Raw genomic sequence first — 21558 nt, 5'->3', positions numbered from 1 at the left:
GGAAGAATCTAGGATTATGAGGAGGGAAGGTGGGGATCCTGTGGGGTCCACAGATCCTGAGATGATCCTGTGAGGTCCACAGATCTTGAGGTGTCAAGGATTTACATCCCTGCACCAATTAGGCATGTAAAATGCCTTTGCATGCAATTCTGGCGTTTAAACGCCAAACTGATGCTTGTTCTGGGCGTTCAACGCCCAGATGCAGCATGTTTCTGGCGTTGAACACCAGTTCTATGCTTGTTTCTGGCGTTCAGCGCCAGATTCATGCTCTGTTCTGGTGTTGAACGCCAGCCAGATGCTCCTTACTGGCGTTTAAACACCAGTAAGTCCTTCCTCCAGGGTGTGATTTTTCTTCTGCTGTTTTTGATTCTGTTTTTGATTTTTCTATTTATTTTGTGACTCCACATGATCATGAACCTAATAAAACATGAAAGAACAATAAAATAAAAATAAAATTAGATAAATAAAAATTGGGTTGCCTCCCAACAAGCGCTTCTTTAATGTCAATAGCTTGACAGTGGGCTCTCATGGAGCCTCACAGATGTTCAGAGCATTGTTGAAACTTTCCAACACCAAACTTAGAGTTTGGATATGGGAGTTCAACACCAAACTTAGAGTTTGATTGTGGGGGCTCTGTATGACTCTGTTTTGAGAGAAGCTTACTGTGCCTCTTTTCCATGTTTACAGAAGGATGTCCTTGAGTTTTAAACACAAGGGAGTCCTCATTCAATTGAAGGACTAGTTCACCTCTATCAACATCAATCACAGCTCTTGCTGTGGCTAGGAAGGATCTTCCAAGAATGATGGATTCATCCTCATCCTTCCCAGTATCCAGGATTATGAAATCAGCAGGGATGTAAAGGCCTTCAACCTTTACTAACACGTCCTCTACTTGTCCATAAGCCTTTTTTCTTGAGTTGTCTGCCATCTCTAATGAGATTCTGGCAGCTTGCACCTCAAAGATTCCCAGTTTCTCCATTATAGAGAGTGGCATGAGGTTTATTCCTGACCCCAGGTCACATAGAGCCTTCTCAAAGGTCATGGTGCCTATGGTACAAGGTATTAGAAACTTTCCAAGATCCTGTTTCTTCTGAGGCAATCTCAGTTGATCCAATGCATTTAGTTCATTGGTGAACAGGGGAGGTTCATCTCCCCAAGTCTCATTACCAAATAAATTGCCATTCAGCTTCATGATTGCACCAAGGAACTTGGCAACTTGCTCTTCAATAACATCTTCATTCTCTTCAGAAGAAGAATACTCTTCAGAGCTCATGAATGGCATAAGGAGGTTCAATGGAATCTCTATGGTCTCTAGATAAGTCTCAGATTCCTTTGGTTCCTCAGAGGGAAACTCCTTGTTGATCACTGGACGTCCCAGGAGGTCTTCCTCCTTGGGATTCACGTCCTCCCCATCCTCTTTGGATTCGGCCATGATGGTTATATCAATGGCCTTGCACTCTCCTTTTGGATTTTCTTCTGTATTGCTTGGGAAAGCACTAGGAGGGGTTTCAGTGATCTTCTTACTCAGCTGGCCGACTTGTGCCTCCAAATTTCTAATGGAGGACCTTGTTTCATTCATGAAACTCAGAGTGGCCTTAGATAGATCAGAGACTAAGTTTGCTAAATTAGAGGTATTTTGTTCAGAGTTCGCTGTCTGTTGCTGAGTGGATGATGGAAAAGGCTTGCTATTGCTAAACCTGTTTCTTCCACCATTATTAAAGCCTTGTTGAGGCTTTTGTTGATCCTTCCATGAGAGATTTGGATGATTTCTCCATGAGGAATTATAGGTGTTTCCATATGGTTCACCCATGTAATTCACCTCTACTATTGCAGGGTTCTCAAGATCATAAGCTTCTTCTTCAGAAGATGCCTCTTGAGTGCTGTTGGATGCAGCTTGCATTCCATTCAGACTCTGAGAAATCATATTGACGTGCTGAGTCAATATTTTATTCTGGGCCAATATGGCATTCAGAGTATCAATTTCAAGAACTCCCTTCTTCTGAGGCGTCCCATTACTCACAGGATTCCTCTCAGAAGTGTACATGAACTGGTTATTAGCAACCATGTCAATAAGTTCTTGAGCTTCTGCAGGCATTTTCTTTAGGTGAATGGATCCACCTGCAGAAGTATCCAATGACATTTTAGCTAATTCAGATAGATCATTATAGAATATATCCAGGATGGTCCATTCTGAAAGCATGTCAGAAGGACACTTTTTGGTCAGTTCCTTGTATCTCTCCCAAGCTTCATAGAGGGATTCTCCTTCTTTTTGTCTGAAAGTTCGAACATCCACTCTAAGCTTACTCAGCTTTTGAGGAGGAAAGAACTTGGCTAAGAAAGCCTTGACCAGCTTATCCCAAGAGTTCAGGCTATCCTTAGGTTGAGAGTCCAACCATATTCTAGCTCTGTCTCTCACAGCAAAAGGGAAAAGCATGAGCCTGTAGACTTCAGGATCTACTCCATTAGTCTTAACAGTATCACATATCTACAAGAATTCAGTTAAGAACTGAAAAGGATCTTCAGATGGAAGTCCATGAAACTTGCAGTTTTGTTGCATCAGAGAAACTAATTGAGGTTTAAGCTCAAAATTGTTTGCTCCAATGGTAGGGATGGAGATGCTTCTTCCATGTAAATTGGAATTAGGTGCAGTAAAGTCACCAAGCATCCTCCTTGCATTATTGTTATTTTCAGCTGCCATCTCCTCTTCCTGTTCGAAAATTCCTGTAAGGTTGTCTCTGGATTGTTGTATTTTAGCTTCTCTTAGTTTCCTCTTCAGAGTCCTTTCAGGTTCAGGATCTGCTTCAACAAGAATGTTCTTGTCCTTGCTCCTGCTCATATGACAAAGAAGGAAATAACAAAGAAAATATGGAATCCTCTATGTCACAGTATAGAGATTCCTTTGTGTGAGTAGAAGAAGAAAAGAATGTAATGTAAGGAAAGAGAAGGGAGGAGAATCCAAACACAAGGGTGAGGAGAGCAGAGATATGAGATGAAGAGAAGTGTTAGTAAGTAATTAAATAAATAGAAGAAGATGAGGGAAAGAGAATTTCGAAAATTAATTTTGAAAAAGAGTTAATGATTTTCGAAAATTAAGATAAAATTAAAATTAAAATAAAAAATTGAAACAATTAATTAATTAAAAAAAATTTTGAAAAAGAGGGAGGTATTTTCGAAAATTAGAGAGGGATAGTTAGTTAGGTAGTTTTGAAAGAGATAAGAAACAAACAAAAAGTCAATTAGTTAGTTGAAAAAGATTTGGAATTCAATTTTGAAAAGATAAGAAGATAAGAGGTTAGAAAAGATATTTGAAAAAGATAGGATAAAAAGGTGTTTTTGAAAAGATATGATTGAAATTAGTTTTGAAAAATATTTGATTTAAAAATCAAAATTAATGACTTGACTCATAAGTAATCACAAGATATGATTCTAGAACTTAAAGTTTGAATCTTTCTTAACAAGCAAGTAACAAACTTGAAATTTTTGAATCAAAACATTAATTTTTGATGATATTTTCGAAAATTATGAAATAAAATTAAGAAAAAGATTTTTGAAAAATATTTTTAAAATTTTCGAAAATAGATAAGAGAAATGAAAAAGATTTGATTTTTGAAAAAGATTTTGAAAAAGATAAGATTTTTAAATTGAAAATTTGATTTGACTCATAAAAACAACTAGATTTTAAAAATTTTTGAAAAAGTCAATCCAAATTTTCGAAATTTATGAGTGAAAAAGGGAAAGATATTTTTTTGAATTTTTAATTTTTAATGATGAAAGAGAAAAACACAAAATTGACTCAATGCATGAAGATTTTGGATCAAAACATGTGATGCATGCAAGAACACTATGAATGTCAAGATGAACACCAAGAACACTTTGAATGTCAAGATGAACACCAAGAACTTATTTTTGAAAATTTTTAATGCAAAGAAAATATGCAAGACACCAAACTTAGAAATCTTTAATGCTTAGACACTATGAATGCAAAGATGCACATGAAAAACAACAAAAGACACAAAACAATATAATAAGAAGATCAATCAAGAAGGTTTATCAAGAACAACTTGAAGATCATGAAGAACATTATGAATGCATGAATTTTCGAAAAATGCATAAATTTTTAGAAAAAATGCAATTGACACCAAACTTAAAATTGACTCAAGACTCAAACAAGAAACACAAAATATATTTTTTTTTTATTTTATGATTTTTTTGAATTTTTTTGTATTTTCTTTTAAAATTTTTTTCGAAAAACATATAGGAAAATAAGAAATTCAAAATTTTTAATAAGAATCCCAGGAATCTTTCAATGTTAGTCTAAAGCTCCAATCCAAGGGTTAGACATGGCTTAATAGCCAGCCAAGCTTTAGAAGATACAAATCAGGCATATAACAGCTGATACTTCATCCAACTTCATATACATGCCTTTTATGTTGACAAGTGGAAGCCTCAATCCAAAAGAATTTGGATATGGCTTTACAGCCAGCCAGGCTTCAACATGTTACCATGAAACTCTAGAATTCATTTTTAAAAATTTTGAATAATTTTCGAAAACAAAAGGAATAATTTTTTGAAAGATTTTTTTGAAAACAAATATTTTTGAAAAATTTTTGAAAACTTTTTGAAAATAAAATAAGAAGAAAATTACCCAATCTGAGCAACACGATGAACCGTCAGTTGTCCAAACTCGAACAATCCCCGGCAACGGCGCCAAAAACTTGATATGCGAAATTGTTACTCAGGTTGTAAAATTTGTTGTTCGTTCTCTCCCTGGCAATGGCGCCAACAAACTGGTGCATAATACCATGGTCCAAACATAACTTCACAACTTCGCACAACTAACCAGCAAGTGCACTGGGTCGTCCAAGTAATAAAACCTTACGTGAGTGAAGGTCGATCCCACGGAGATTGTTGGTATTAAGCAAGCTATGGTCACCTTGTAAATCTCAGTCAGTCGGATATCAAATGGTTATAGTATTTTCGAAAATTAATAATAATAAATAAACAGAAAATAAAGATAAAAATACTTATATAAATCATTGGTGAGAATTTCATATAAGCGTATAGAGATGCTTTCGTTCCTCTGAATCTCTGCTTTCCCGCTGTCTTCATCCAATCAGTCTTACTCCTTTCCATGGCAAGCTTTATATAGGGTATCACCATTGTCAATGGCTACATCCCATCCTCTCTGTGAAAAAGGTCCAAATGCTCTGTCACGGCATGGCTAATCATCTGAGGTTCTCGATTATAATAGAATAGGATTCATCCTCCTTTTGCATCTGTCACTACGCCCAGCAATCGCGAGTTTTAAGTTCGTCACAGCCATCCCTTCCCAGATCCTACTCGGAATACCACAGACAAGGTTTAGACTTTCCGGATCTCAAGAATGGCCATCCATGGGTTCTAAGTTATACCACGAAGATTCTAATATCTCGGACTCGGTCCTCTGTATTAGATATCTAAGAGATACTCATTCTAGCTTGTTTGCATGTAGAACGGAAGTGTTTGTCAGGCACGCGTTCATAAGTGAGAATGATGATGAGCGTCACATAATCATCACATTCATCATGTTCTTGGGTGTGAATGGATATCTTAGAAGCGGAATAAGTTGAATTGAATAGAAAATAGTAGTACTTTGCATTAAATCATGAGGAACAGCAAAGCTCCACACCTTAATCTATGGAGTGTAGAAACTCTACCATTGAAAATATATAAGTGATGAAGGTCTAGGCATGGCCGAATGGCTAGCCCCCAAACGTGATCAATAGATCAAAAGATGGTTCAAAAGATGTTCCAAAGATGTAAATACAATAGTAAAAAGTCCTATTTATACTAAACTAGTTACTAGGGTTTACAGAAGTAAGTATTCATGCATAAATCCACTTCCGGGACCCACTTAGTGTGTGCTTGGGCTGAGCTTGAAGTTTACACGTGCAGAGGCTTCTTTTGGAGTTGAACGCCAAGTTGTAACGTGTTTTTGGCGTTCAACTCTGGTTCGTGACGTGTTTCTGGCGTTTAACTCCAGACTGCAGCATAGAACTGGCGTTCAACGCCCTTTTGCGTCATCTAAAATCGACCAAAGTATGGACTATTATATATTGATGGAAAGTCCTGGATGTCTACTTTCCAACGCAATTGGAAGTGCGCCATTTTGAGTTTTGTAGCTCCAGAAAATCCACTTTGAGTGCAGGGAGGTCAGAATCAAACAGCATCAGCAGTCCTTCTTCAACCTCTGAATCTGATTTTTGCTCAAGTCCCTCAATTTCAGCCAGAAAATACCTGAAATCACAGAAAAACACACAAACTCATAGTAAAGTCCAGAAATGTGAATTTAACATAAAAACTAATAAAAACATCCCTAAAAGTAACTAGATCCTACTAAAAACATACTAAAAAAATGCCAAAAAGCGTATAAATTATCCGCTCATCATTCATACTCTAAAATCAAAGTAGAATACAAAATAAGCACTTTACCCTAACAAAAGAGATGAACAAATAAATATAAGATTCTTACTAACTTTATTTCATGAAAGACGGAAACAAATTATGTATTTATAGAATAAATAATCAAGAAGATTAAAATCCCAGAGAAACAGAGAAACAACACAATAAATTAGTGATCAAAATTGCACACTATAAACACATTAATTTATTTTTTATACTCATTTGAATATGAAGAAAAATTGAAGATTAATTCGGCTACTATATTTTGCAATTGAAATAAAATAATACAGTTCGCCATTCTTGTTACTATTATGAGAAATAAACATGCCTAAGCCAAAGGAAATCAATATAAAAATCGAATCCAGAATGAGAGTCAAACAAAGACTTGAAAGTGGCCCCTTGTGTGACGAAAAAAGGAAGTTTGAAGATCCAATTCAGCAACAATCATTCAATAAAAACATAAGTATTGAACATTTAAATAAGTTAATTAGGGGTACATACTTGAGCTTGACACTATCCATTGTTACTAACCTTTGAGATCCGAGAAGGCCATGGATCTGAGAACCTTCTCTATGATTTTCCCCTTTTTGGAACTGAGGGTGCAAAGGATTTGTGTCCCTTGGAAGAATCCCCATTATTATTGGCAGTAGAAGAGGCAGCAGTAGGTTGAGACAATTCTCTTGTGGCTCGATAATGATGATGATGATCACTCCTTGTGATGTTGTCGTCACACATATTTGCTTGCTTCAAAGCTCACAAGTCACACTAATGTAATTAAAAAGCAGCACGAATATAAAATAAGCACTTTATCCTAACAAAAGAGATGGAAAAATAAATATAAGATTCTTAATAACTTTATTTCATGAAAGACAGAAACAAATTATGTATTTATAGAATAAATATTCAAGAAGATAAAAACTCAAAGATCAGAGAAACAGACAAACAAAACAATAAATCAGCGGCCAAAATTGCACACTATATAAACACATTAACTTATTTTTTACACTCATTTGAATATGAAGAAAAATTGAAGATTAATTTGGAGACTATTTTGTAATTGAAATAAAATGATACAATTTGTAGTTGTTATTCCTATTATGAGAAATAAACATGTCTAAGCCAAAGGAATTCAACATAAAAATCAAATTCAGAATGAGAGTCAAACAAAGACTTAAAAGTGGCCCCTTGGGTGACAAAAAAAGGAAATTAGAAGATTCAGTTCAGCGACAATCATTCAATAAAAACATAAGTATTAAACATTGAAATAAGGGTTAGGAAAAGAAAGAAACATGAAACACCAAGATATCATAGCCAAAAATAGATCCAAGAAGGGGAAGATTAACAACAGAGCCACAACGAATTCATAATTATGTTAAACACAATAATCATAGAACACACGATGATTATAAACAAAATTAATTTCAAAAAATAAAACTCTTACCCACTTTGAATTCGACTGAGATAATGGGGAAGATTCAGGGCAAACACACGAGGCCGCACTAACCTACACCAGCGACCAGAGTGGTGAGGTTTCCTCCAACAATCATATAGGCAGAGGTTTTTTTGAAGACAGCTCGTACAGAAACGAATCTACTTAACATTGATAAGAAACTTCAGACCATCTCAAACCATAGAAAAAGAAAAGTACCTACCAAACCCCAAATCGAAAACAGCGAAAACACAAAGGAAACCCTAAATCAAAGAGAGTAAAGATCCAGTACCAGACAAACCACGAAATCGAGAGAATGCCTACACGAGGGGAGCGTGGTTGAGACCTCGACCCAGCATGCTTCACCAAGCCTGTTGACGTTCGTGAGCGCATAAAGCCCGCAAAAGAGATCTCAGTCTCTCAGCATCTCCGGCATCTCACCGGCTAAAACTAACCAATGCCTTTGCCGTGATTGTCCTCTTAGGCGAAGAATCCGCATAGCTCGGTGGGTTAGGTTTCCAGCTGGGGGCTGACAAAAATGATGTTAAAGATATGGCGTTTGGGAGCGAGAGATATACCTTAGGGAAATGAGGATTTGAGACACAGGGAAAGCGATAAACAGAGCGTGAATGGCCATAGATTATCCGGAGCAGGGGGAGTGAGTTGGCTATGTATGAGAGAATGAAGGGAAGGTGGGATTTAGGGTTTCAAAAGAGAAAGAGAGAGGACAGTACGCCTTGAAGTGAAACCTAGACAATAAAGGGAGACAAGAAGGGGATGAATGAAACGTTTAGGTTAGAGAACGAATTCCAGCTGCTAGGGTTAGTGTTTTAGGTGGGGGTCGTAGGGATTGGTGATTTCAGAACAATGAAGAAAGAAATTGGCAAACATTGAAGAGACATAGAAACCTGAAGGTGAAAAACAGAGGTGAAGAGGTAGGGTTTGGGAGTAAGAGCGGGAGAGAACGTGAGCGGCAATCACCAGAAAGAGAGAGCAAATAACCGAGAGAGGATGTAATCCAGAGATTATCCGTCGGTGATGGTGTTGAAGCCAACAGTGCGGTTGGCATTTATAGGAAAGAAGGAGATCCATAGAGAGAGTGAGAGACTGAGACGATGAAGGAAGGAGGACATAGAGAGAGTGTGAGAAACTGAAACGCGAGAGAGAAGGAAGAGCGCAGAGAGAGAAACAATTTGCTTTACCTTTAGGTTACTTCTTTTTCATTTTTTATTGTAAATTAACGTGAGAGTGACCCGTGGCTTAATGAACCACGGCTACTATACAAGTAATAGATTATTATTTCAATATATTATTTAAATTTTAATTCACAACATATTCTGTATCCAAAATTCTTTTAAAAGAACGTGTCGGTGTATCCGTGTCGTGTCCGTATTGCATGTCGTATCCATACTTCCTAGGTTGTTATCTATGAAGCACGGACACTTCGCTGAGTTATCGTGTCCGCGTGTCGGACACATTTCGGATACGACACTCACCGACACTCGTCCGACACGCGTGTCTGCCGTGTCCAACCGTGTCTTAATAAAAAATAAAAAATTCTTCTCCGGACACGCCTGGACACACCTAAATACCATCACGTGTCCGCGTGTCCAGTCTTATTCTTAATATATATTCTTAAAATAAATTTTGATATAGTATATATTATTATTTATTAAAACAAAAAATATTTTAAATACTTGATATAATTAAAATAAGACATTAAAAATAATTAAAAATTTTAATTTATATTTTAATATCAAGAAAATATCAAAGTATCATTACAATTTATCTAAAAAATACTTTATATTTTATATATATGCGTGTCCCCGTGTCATGTAAAATTTTAAAATTCGCGTGTCGGCATGTCCCGTGTCGTGTCGTATCCCGTGTCCGTGTCAGTATCCGTGCATCATAGGTTGTTATTATTTTAGAAAAATTGGATTTTGTACTGATGTCGTAGAAGATCACTAAATTCGGTCCATAATTAGAACAGATATAAAATCTCATTGCTAATTATTAACGACATTTTTACTCTCAGATATTATTCGTTACTAATTCTGTTAGTAATATCGATATTCGTTACTAACTTATGAAAATCTCTCGTCAATGGCAAAGAATCTAGTAGTTTTTAAATAGAAAAATTAATAAATATAAAATAAGTATTGGAAGTGAGATCCGATATGGTAGGTTAATTATTGAGATTAATACTTGGTAATGTGATAGGCCCGTAATGAGATCGAACTTTTACTTTGTCACATGCCATTAGCCTTTGCCCTTTATTATTATTGTTATTAAACCAACATTTTGATTACATTTAAAGCAAACAAAATGGTGATATCGATGGGAAGGATGAAATAAACAAGAAGAACAAATAATTGAAAGTCTCGCGAGGCATGCCAAAGTCACACTAAATTTAATTTCTTGGTCACTTGAGAAGGAACTTTTGCAGCCAAAAAGCAGAGTACTTGGGATATCTTTTCAAATTATTCTTGAAATCCACATATATGAGACCAAATCGAACTGTGTAGCCAGCATCCCATTCATAGCTGTCGGAAAATGACCATGCATAGTAGCCTTTCACGTTAGCACCCTCTCTGCAAGGGAAAAATGGAAAAATAAAAAGTTAGCTTAAAATTAGAAATAATTTAATATGTCTTTAGTCACCGTAAAATAGTGAAATTACTTTCCATTCTTTAATTTAAACTCTTTTGTTTAGTCATTCCCAGTCAGTATATATATTAATACTATAATAATGGCATAACACATCTTGTCACAAATTATTTTAGTATTTAATATAGCAACCTCTTAATGATAAAAAAGTAAAAATGAAAAAAAAAATATTTGTATGATCAAAAGAAACAATTTAAAAAATTCTAGGGACTAAAACATAAGTCACATTTTAAGAGGATTAGTAAGCCAACAACATATGATGACTTATGAGTTACCAAGCTTCAAAAATTCTATTTTTATTTTATTATTTTAATCCGCAGAATGCATTAGGTTGGTTGATTCTTACTTGATGGCTTGAAGAAGGAATTTGAGATGGTTATCATGGTATCTAATCCTGATTCCATCCTTGCGTGCTACGTCAATTGGTATAGAGTCATTCCTCGATTGGGCAACCCCTGAAATTAAAATTGAGACACACAGTAATTAATATTAATTTCTAATTAATTAGCACATTCAGTAATATATCACTTGGCATTGAGAGCTAATCAAGGATTTAAATTATAGACCATGTCATTTGATGTATAGTAAGTTATTTTTTAGTTGATACACAATTGAACTTCATTAGTTCGTATATATTATCCAAAAGTGGGTTTTATAAAGGTTATAAAAATGATGTTTAAGCTTTTTTAAAAAACCTATTTTTTATGCATAAAAAATTTATATGATCGTTCAATTATATTTGTTTTGATGATTATTCACGTGATTAATATAAATTATAATTATTTTTGTTAACATAACAATAAGTAATTGGATAAACGTGTAAATTTATTTTATACTGACATATATATTAAAATTAAATTCTTTTACAAATTAGGTATGTTTTTAAAAGTACTTTTGTAATTAATAGTCTCTATAATTAAATTAGTAACTTTAGACGGTGTTTAGTTAGTGGGTCTACTTCTAATAAGTTTAGTTGAGACACAAAAATTAGTATTAAGACACTAATTATTTTGACAATTTTATCCTTGTTCTATTTTTATATTTTTATTTTTGTCCTCCCCTCTCATCCATCTTTGGATCTCTTCATCTCTTTTCCTTTCCTTTTTTCCCTCCTTTCCAACTTCTGTCTATTCTCTCTCCATTGCCAACCAGCCTCTTTTATTGTCGGAGACATTGAAATGTCTTTGCCACTGCGTCACCTTCTGACTCTGACGTCACGTCTCTACATTCACCTCCATCTGATCTCTATCGTCATCTTTCTCCTCAATCTCTCTTTAATTCGCTTTGCCGTTCTCTCTTTATTCTGTCTATGCCTTCTTCCAAATCTCCAGATCTGCGATTTGTGTCTCTACCTTTTTCTAAATTTCCAAATTTACGATTTGCGTCTCTACCATGTCGCAATCGACCTCTGCTATCGACCCATCGTGCCTCCATCTTCATTTCTGTTCATTCTTCTAGCTATTCGCCTCTTTTTAAAAAAAAAAATTAAATAAAGTTCTATTTTTTATTTTTTATTATTAATTTGTGCTTTTAAAAAAATTATGATAAGAATGTGAATCATGCTAATTAATTACTTGTTGTTTAATTAAAAAGATATTTATTGAATTTGTTATTGAAATTATTAGGATTTTTGTTATTTAAATAATTTTTTGTTATGAATGAAGATGAAAGAAAAGAATCAATGTAGTAGTTAATGAAAAATATAGATGGTAGTGAAGATAATGATGAGAATATTGTTGATTTTTTAAAATTTTATGTACTTTATGTATGTTCTTTATTTAACATAAAATACATGTATTATGTCTATGTCTACATAAATAATGAAAAATATTTAGTAACCAAAGAAAATCAGCCAAAAACGGTCATAAGTTGTCTTATTTAGCATTTATTAATTATTGCAACAATTAATAAATGCTAAATAAGGCAAGTTCTGGCCTTTTTTTTTTTTTTGTCTTCCTAATATTACCCTACATAATTTATATATCTGTGTCTATGTGTTGTGCTATACACTAAATAAAGGGAGGCTTAAGGAAGAATGTTAGAGTGTACGCATACCATTTTCAGTGATGTAGACTGGGGGATTCTTGTAGGTTTTCATTATGTATGTCGCAAGACCATGAATTCCCCTTGGATACACATACAACCACCCCAAATCAGTCTGCACAACCATTAAACTTTGCTTCAATAGTTTCACACTTTCATTGAAATTTAAAAGAAAAAATAAAGGAAGGGGTGTTTAAAAACACTAATTGTTATGTGAAAAAAAAAGGAAAATGATACTTGAGAGTAAAAACTTTTTCTAGAGTTATATTATGTGACAAATTAGATTAAACTATCATATAGTATTCATCATATGAAGTTTAAATACTTGTAATTTTATATTATGTGACAAATTATATTAAACTACCATTTTTTAATCATAAAAGATTTGACTACTTATAATTCTAATCGTGAAAAAAGTAAAAACTCACGTACAGTTATCTTTATATAAAGTTGATAGTTGAATATCGTTAGATAATTTGACATATTTGATTAACTTATAATCTAAATATTTTCATCTTTCAACTTTATATAAAAATATAAAAATGATTGCATATGCTTGTGTAAGATATGAATTTGATACCAATTAAAGATCGGGTTAATGCAAGAAAAAGCTAGCTTGTAGTATGTTTGGGCTGGGAAAGAACATTATAAAGAGAGTGGAGTATTTGAACAACCCATTACAAATTTTCTACTATACACTGATTATCAACCAACCAAAAAAAAACAGAGCATAACCACATAAAGAATATGCAAACAAAAAAAGGGGAAATCATACCGATTTTCCAAGAGTGACACCATTTCTATCATCTGAAATGAAGAGAATAATTTTAGTTGTTAGTTCACTAGTGAAAAAAAAAAGAAAAAGAAAAACACTAATCATGTCATAACTGATTTATTAATTACTAGTGATTTTGCTATTGCAACTTTACTTACTACTAAGAGTGGCTAGCATATCTGTGAAGAAGCTTTTGTTGGTTGATGGTGCAGCATTCTCAGCATAATAAGTGCTATAATAATTGACACCCAGAAAATCATATGAACCCTTAATCATTTGGGATTCAGATTTTGTGAATTTTGGGAGTCTTTCTCCAACTGAAGATCTCATGCTTGCTGGATAGTCACCATATGTGATGGGATGAGCATACCTTCATGAAAATCGATTTGCATAATAATTATTTTAATTTACGATGTCCTTAAAAATTATTGAATAAAAGTTATTGCAAAATGTTTTTTTATGTTTTTAATACATTGAATACATTAACAATATTAAAATTTTCTATTATTATACTATTAAAATGTGCCCTTAGGATACAAATTAGTTTAAATCCATAAAATAATTCATGTGACAAATCATACTATACATACCATCCTAACATAAATTCGAGAGCTCGAGTTGCAGCCTGGCGATCAGCATCATTGTTGTTTTTTGGTTCAAAGTAGTGAGTCACTAAGGTGACTCCAATCTGTCCCTTTTGATGAGCCTATGTATGGACCCATGTTAATTAAATTTCTTCAAATTGTAGAAGCAAAAATAAAAAACGTTTTCGGAATTATAAGTGTTGTAATATACTTATATGTACATGTATTAATATTATTCTTTCTCTAAGATTTGGCCCTCTCATTCTTGTTGTTAGTTGTTAGAAAGAGACTCATATAATTAATTACGCCCATTTCCTCAAATTATTTGTCTTTTATTTTTAAATTTATTATAAATTAAGTGTAATATTTAAAAAATTATTAATTAATTTTTTTACCTATTATATCCTCTACTATTTAAAAATAAAAAGTTAGAAGAATAAATAATTAACAGGAAAAATAATATTACTAAAAATACTTTCTCGATTCTTATAATTTTATCAAATTTTTAATTAAGTCCTTATACCATATCAAATTTTGTAATTAAATATCTGTCATAACAAAAACGTTAGAATTAACGGAATATTCAATTAAACAAAATATTCACTTGATTCTAGTATTTTTGTAATAGAAAGGACTTATTTATGAAATCTAATATGCTATAAAGACCAAATTAAAAAATATATAAAAATTTAATTAAAAATTCAGTGAAATTAGACAGATTACGAAAATAATTAAACCTAAAATTAAGAGTGAATACCTAACCCGACCCTAGATAATTTTTTCGAAAGAATTACGAGGCTCCTAAAAAATATATCATTTTCAATTCTACTCTTTATTTTTATGAGATTGATTAGTCCCTGTGTCGATGATAAAAATATTGACTCAATCTCATAAAAATAAAGATTAAGGGCCAAAAAATATTTTTTATGGTTAAAAACTTCCTTGTGTTTCAAAGTAATTATCAAAAGCCGGTTTAGAGTTTTTTTTCTAAAATGAATAAGCAAAGCGCATGTAGGCCTTATAGATAGGAGGTGTGACAAGTTAATAATGGAAATATGGAACCTGGTATTTGGTCTTGTATACTCTGACAGCAGCGGCATGAGAAAGGATGAAGTGGTGTGCAACGATGTAAGGCTCAGTGGCTGAGTTACCGGCAGTGCAATTCCCAACGTAGTTAGAGCATCTTCCTGGTGCAAAGGTTCCACCATTGTAGCCATTGGTGGAATATGACAATGGTTCATTCAGTGTGACCCAATGTTTCACTCGGTCACCAAATGTCTTGAAGCAGAAATCTGCATACTCTCGGAAATCTTCCCTGTTCATTGTTCAATCATTGGATTAATTCAAAAATAATTGTTTTCTCCCCCTTACAGTTATTGTAAATTATGTTTCTTTCTTTAATATGTTGTATACGCTATTTTTTAATTAAGAGTAAAGTGTGAAGAGTAAAGTCACAAATAAATCATTAAAGATTTTTTTTGGACAGACTAATTGTCAAATGCGGGAGAAAGAAGACTTGTGGTGAGAAACCAAGAAGGGAGAAAACAGAACAGTAAAAGAGTAAAAATGAAATGAATTTTTTTTGTTATTAAGAGAATTTCTTCACTCTTTTCATAGACTTGAACCTTGCTATTTTATAGTCAAGGATATCTAGCTCTATCTAATATATCTCACACTAATTAGTCTAGAAAAAAAAAGTACTAGAAGTTATTTAGTTTAAATTAAGACTTTTCATCTTAATTATAGGAGTTAATTTAGAGGTAATGTGTTTATATCTGTTATTGTGAATATTTATCCAAGATATAAATTTTTAGAAGTTTATTTGTTACTTTACTCTTTAATCAACTAGAGGAAAAGAAAATAGAAGAAAAAAAAAGGTCTTATAAAATTATTTATGAGGAATAGTTATAAAATTTCAAAATTATTGTTGATTATTAAAAATTGTATAATTAAAAAAATTAATATATCTAAATAAAAGATTAGTCTATATATCTTAATTTTTCAATAAATCCAAAAAGTGAATGTGACATTTATTTTAAAACGGAAAAAGTAGTTTTATAATGATAAAATATCAGAATTAAAACCTTTGAAATTCTAATTAAAATAATTTATACAAGTCTGTGTCTGTAGTGGGCATAAATCTTCAACGTTACGTTATAACTGGAGATTTGGAGCGAATATTTAAGTGTTTAGCAATATGCTTTAATTAAACATAAACATTATAAATTAACTAGAGTGTAGAGTGTAGAGTACTCTCTAGAGTCCAAATGAAATGCATTAATTTGGCAATGAAGTGTAACTTACACTACTTTAGGGCTAAGAAATCCCCCATACTCATCTTCAAGAGCTTGTGGGAGGTCCCAATGAAACAGAGTCACAAATGGTTTTAAACCTGCTCTCAATTAATAACACAAAATGTGAACTCGCACTTCCAATATGCATCGAAAATGCATGAACAAAATAACAATTAGGGGACTGAAACAGAGTCACAAAATGTGAACTCGCACTTCCAAATTTCATTTTATAACTCTTTTTCTTGTGTGATTTTTTTTAATTATCTTAATTAATAATAGGAAAAATTTACATTGTGAAAATAATTCAGATATAATATATAATAGAGAAGTAACATTATCAACTGAAAAAGTGGCATATATTCATTCTTTAATAATAATAATCAACATATTATTAGTATTTTATTATTTGGGAGATTCGGAGTTGTGACCATTTGCTAGGATCTCATCAATGACATTGTTGTAGAATTTGACCCCCAAGGGATTGATTGCTCCTTTGCCCTCTGCAGGTAAAAAAAAATTGTGAAAATCAATTTCAGTTAGAGCTTCTTATTGGAGAGGGGAAAATAATATATAATTATATATAAAATATAATTTTTCATTATTTTTATATCATGAAAGGTCTTATGTTTTGGAATCTAAGTAGTACTTGTTATATCCTAGGAGAGCTTCAAATCCCACTTTCAGAACTCCTAATTTTACTAAAATTTAGTTAGGGGTTATTTGTGAGTTTGGTTTAATTTTGAGAAAATGAAAGAAAACAACAAGTTTGTAGTGTAAATAAATTTTATATTAGGAATCTTTAATTTTTTTTTTCTGAACCGTAAATTATAGACTCAAACTATCTATTCAAATTCAATTTTTTTTTTGTTGAGCTAAGTTATATTGGAATTCTAAGTAATAATATTTTTAAAAAAAAAACATATAATATAGAAATTTTTTAATGTAGGGATTTAGAATGAGTTTATGTTGAAAAAATATATATTTTTAAAAACTAAAATCTAGTTTTATATTTAAATATGTTTGTCATAAAAATAGTAAAAGACAAAAATAATATTTGCAATATATATACTTTCTCTTATGATTTCCTTTCAGAAAAAAGTTTAGTGAAACTCAACAAAAAGAATTAATTAAAATATTGTTAAAATAATAACGCCTATGTACTTATGAACTTATCTACTTATGTAATGTGAGAGGAAGTAGTGGTTTTGCCAATTGCAACATTTAATTTAGAATAAATAGATCAAAATAACGTGAAAGAGTTTGGTAGACAAAAATACAAACTAAAATTTATAAATATCAAAGATTATTTTTTATGGACAAAATTATCATGTTATTAGTAAGAATTTAATATCTCTAAAATATACTTTAATATTTAAAAATTATTTGTCACAAATTCTTTCATTAATACTTTTAATTTAATATGAAATATCTCTTACTGGGAAATATTCTGGACCATGAGATGGAGAATCTGAAGGAATCCAGCCCCATCTCCTTCACCACTTTTATGTCATCCTACAAAATTTATATTTCCAGATTAGTTCTCTAATAATTCAATATATGATAATTAATTAATTATTTCTCTAAGGTTAAAGCTTTTCAGTAATTGAGTTTTACCTTGTAGTGATGATAAAAACCGGCTCCAGGATTACCAGTACTCTTATCCCATATCTTCTCTGTATTTATTGTTTGAACCAAAAATCAAAAACAATTATTGAACTCCTGTTAGAAACTGTGGGACCTCAACTGCACACATAATTCAGCAACTGACAAAAGCATAAGCATCATGAAAGCAATTATTATTATTATTATTTTTTGGGAATTGATTTGAAAGCAATTACTCTTATTTAATTTTCACATGTCCTTGGGACCAACATTAATAACAAGTTGCTAATTATCTCATTTATTTCGTAATATTTAGTCCGGGAAAAAAAACGGGGAAATTAAATGGAGAAACAACGAGAATCATGGGTTACAGGTGAGAGAGAAAAGAAGCATGTGGAATTATATTATATTATTAATTTATTATATGGGGTCTCGGGCACATTTTAAAAGAAAATGTTTTGCTAAAAGTATAGAACAACGTATAGAATGTATAAAAAAAGTTATAATATCACTCGTAAATTAATAATGTTACTTTTTTATAATTATACTTTTTTAGTTTTTCTAAAAATATCTCAAATTCTTATTTGTCATGTTAATTTTTTTGATATTTTTTGTCTTATTTATAAGAGTTATGGGAAGTTTTAGAAAAAAAAATATAATTAAAAATAAGTTATGTTGTCGATCTAAAAGTGACATGATTATTTTTCTATATATATAAAAAATATAAAAACTTTTAGCTTAGAATTTAGCTATTACCACTTACGAGAGCACATCTTCATATTACTATTAATAGGAGTTTTTTTTTTAATAAATGTATAATAAATGAACCGAAATTTAAACCTTTTGCAGTGTTGAGACAGGTTTTTTAAAATTATTTTATTTAATTTAACATTTATAATTTTATATATATAATATACATCATAATTATATATTTATTACATCTAATATTATTTATTATTTTTGTGATATTTAAAAAATATAAAATAAAATAAATGATAATTAAAGAATGTAACATAAAGTAACTCTAAGCTGCTTTAAATTATTTTAGACTAATATTAAATAAATCGGTATCTTTAACATTTATCCCGTATTTAGGGGTGGTAAAAGTAAAACTACCTGAATTTGTGGGTATTCACTTTACTCCTATTCACTCGGGACGGGTTTTTAGCGAGACGAGTTGGGTGGAGTTAGATTTAAGTTAAATCCATCCCTATCAGTATATATAAATATATATATTTTTAATATGTAATATATATATAAAATAATTAGTAAAATAATTAATAATATTATATTATATTTAAATTTTTACTTTAATTTATGTGATATATGTAATGATAGTTATATAAATTTTAAATTTTAATTTTATTTATTAAATTTTAATAATTATAAAAACGAATAAAAACGAAGCGGATATCCACTTAAAATTTAAATTTTTACTACTTGCGAATAAAAATAAAACGAATTCAATGTAAATTATTATAAGACAGAACAGAGTTGGATTGGATAAAAATCTGTCCCTGCTTGTCCCATTGTCCTCCTACCCGTTTTAGCTAAATCCAAATTTGTAACTTTATATTATATTTTTGCATTTGAAAATTTAATGCACGTGAATCATGCTGGTAGTATAGTGAGTCTTTGCTGCTTATCTATCATGCATAAATACTGATATGAATACAAAATACAATACGATGTGAAATATATAAATACATAAATTTTAAATTTTTATAAAATATAGAAATATATTATATATATAAAATATAAAATATTTTTTAAATAAATTATAATAATATTTTAATATTTTATTAATATTAAAATATAAATTAATTTTTTTGATTATTTTTAATGTTTTTTAATTATATAAAATGTTTATATTTTTAATAAATAATAATATATATTATTTCTAAACTTCTTTTAACAATATGCGATAAAAATAATACTAAATATACTGACATGTGATAATATTTAAGTGTGTTTAAATATATTCAAAAAAAAAATTTTATTTTTTTATTAAGATAGAGTTAGACATAAAAAAAATACGCATATCAGACAAATATCAATAAATATTGTATCCGACACTTGAACATAGCAACTGAGTGAGCGAAGTATCTGTATTTTGTAGGTACTTGTTCTTAGTGACAAAACATTATACCATCTAACTCCATGAATTTCCCTATTATAGTTTTCTTTTTTTAAAAATAAAAAAGTTGGATGCAGTTGAAGTGAAAGTGATAATAGATATAGTGGCAACCTGGATGCTGCTTTGTGAAAGTGTCCCAAATACTCGCTCCTCTGCCATCAATATCGGCAGCTCCCTCCACCTGTGTTATAATAGTTAACAAACAAAAATGCCAATGACACAAGAATCAAGCTTATTGTGTGTGTTTTTGTTTTTGTTTTTTTTTTTTCCATAAAGAACACTATTGCAATAAATTTGTTAATCGCTTAGTTCTTTCATTTATATATATATATAATTTAATTAAGAAAATAAATGAGTCTCAACATCCAAAAGATAGAATAATGAAGTACATAAAGTATTGAATGACTAAAGAAAATTCTGTATTCAAATATCTTTTCCCATCTTTTATTCAATATCTAACCAACTAAAGAAGAGTAGACTCGGTCTAGACTTTAAGCAGTATATTGTCATGATAGGAGAAAGTCTGTAAGTAGTTATATCTCTAACATATGATATGTACAATGTACGAGATCTTAAATCCAAATTTTTAATGTCATCACTATAAAGGAAAAAAACAAAAAAGCAAAATAATTGAAATAATGCATTATTATTGCTGTGGGTTAGATGATGAGAACCTGGTACGCAGAAGTACCAACACCAAATAGAAAATCAGGAGGAAAAAGACTTCTATTGAATGTTGAAGTATAGTGGGTCGGATGAACACTTGGGGTTGGAGACGAAGATGGTGTGCCACCAGCCACAAGGGTTAGGAGGCAGAGGAGGAGGGTAGGGACTATAACTTCCATTATTGCTTTTGGTAATGCACAATAAACTGTGCCCATTATTGTCTATTTAAAGGCAGTACACACTGAACTGTTTGCATGATTGATGCAGGAGATATTATAGCATCAAAAATTCACATAGCTGGAGAAAAATAATAATTTTGAAAGATAAGCGATTTTGGCAAAAAAAAAATAAATAAATAAAAAATAAGAGAAAATAAAATAATTTTTTTTTTGTAAGTGACTAATAATTTTTAGGGATAAGTATTGTTTTGGTCCTTAACGTTGAGGGTCAGAATCGAAATCGTCCCCAACGTAATTTTTGATTTAGAACCATCCTTAACGTTTTTTTTTTTTGTATTAAAATCGTTCTTTTAAATTTTTACAGACAAAAATACCCTTTACCACTACCAGCATCTTTACCACCACCAGCACCTCCCTTACTCCACCACCACCATTACCTCCCTTTCTCCCATCAAATACTAATAATCAAAATCAGAATCAAATTTAGAAGCAGAAACAACATCAAATTTAACGACTACCCAATTCAACAACGTCAAATTCAGAATCAACAACATCAAATTCAACAACAAAATCAACACACAAAATCAGTGACTAAGAAAATAAAAGCAAGATGGACAAAGGCAGTATGTCCTTGAAAGTTGAAAGAGCTTATTGGTAAAGCATAATGCCTAGAACAGAAAAGAAGTGAATTATTGGAATAAAGTCAAACTTTAAAAACCACTTGAAGATCCTCCTGAT

General features: G+C 31.4%; 1 protein-coding gene, 1 long non-coding RNA gene and 1 other non-coding gene across 3 annotated transcripts; 1 reads left to right on the top strand and 2 right to left on the bottom strand.

Moving 5' to 3' along the window:
* Window positions 1-2194: 2194 nt before the first annotated feature.
* On the top strand, window positions 2195-2302 carry LOC112774832 (small nucleolar RNA R71). The gene has a single exon (XR_003189291.1). It is a non-coding gene; the product is annotated as a small nucleolar RNA R71 (small nucleolar RNA).
* A 3288-nt stretch (window positions 2303-5590) lies between these two features.
* Window positions 5591-7303, bottom strand: LOC140181731 (uncharacterized). The gene is made up of 2 exons (XR_011876852.1): window positions 6973-7303; window positions 5591-6276 (listed from the first exon to the last, which is right to left on the bottom strand). It is a non-coding gene; the product is annotated as an uncharacterized lncRNA (long non-coding RNA).
* Window positions 7304-10112: 2809 nt separating this feature from the next.
* Window positions 10113-20931, bottom strand: LOC112771087 (vicianin hydrolase). The gene is made up of 13 exons (XM_025815697.2): window positions 20650-20931; window positions 20087-20156; window positions 17851-17909; window positions 17673-17748; window positions 16665-16736; window positions 16247-16334; window positions 15005-15257; window positions 13949-14064; window positions 13517-13728; window positions 13359-13390; window positions 12596-12698; window positions 10887-10995; window positions 10113-10464 (listed from the first exon to the last, which is right to left on the bottom strand). The coding sequence occupies exons 1-13, from the start codon at window positions 20854-20856 to the stop codon at window positions 10296-10298; spliced, it is 1566 nt and encodes a 521-aa protein (XP_025671482.1). The 5' UTR covers window positions 20857-20931; the 3' UTR covers window positions 10113-10295.
* Between the last annotated feature and the right edge of the window lie 627 nt (window positions 20932-21558).

Source organism: Arachis hypogaea, chromosome 18, assembly GCF_003086295.3.
Source record: "Arachis hypogaea cultivar Tifrunner chromosome 18, arahy.Tifrunner.gnm2.J5K5, whole genome shotgun sequence".
Lineage (NCBI taxonomy): Eukaryota > Viridiplantae > Streptophyta > Magnoliopsida > Fabales > Fabaceae > Arachis > Arachis hypogaea.
This window is presented reverse-complemented; position numbering and strand designations above follow the sequence as displayed.

What these genes read in the sequence shown, in the direction of transcription:
- LOC112771087 (XM_025815697.2), bottom strand. Translation starts at nt 20,856, where the DNA reads ATGGGCACAGTTTATTGTGCATTACCAAAAGCAATAATGGAAGTTATA. An exon ending in TATGCTAGCCACTCTTAGTA is followed by an intron (nt 13,391 to 13,516) that starts GTAAGTAAAGTT and finishes TCTTCATTTCAG; the next exon opens with ATGATAGAAATGGTGTCACT. An exon ending in GTGTCACTCTTGGAAAATCG is followed by an intron (nt 12,699 to 13,358) that starts GTATGATTTCCC and finishes ATGGTTGTGCAG; the next exon opens with ACTGATTTGGGGTGGTTGTA.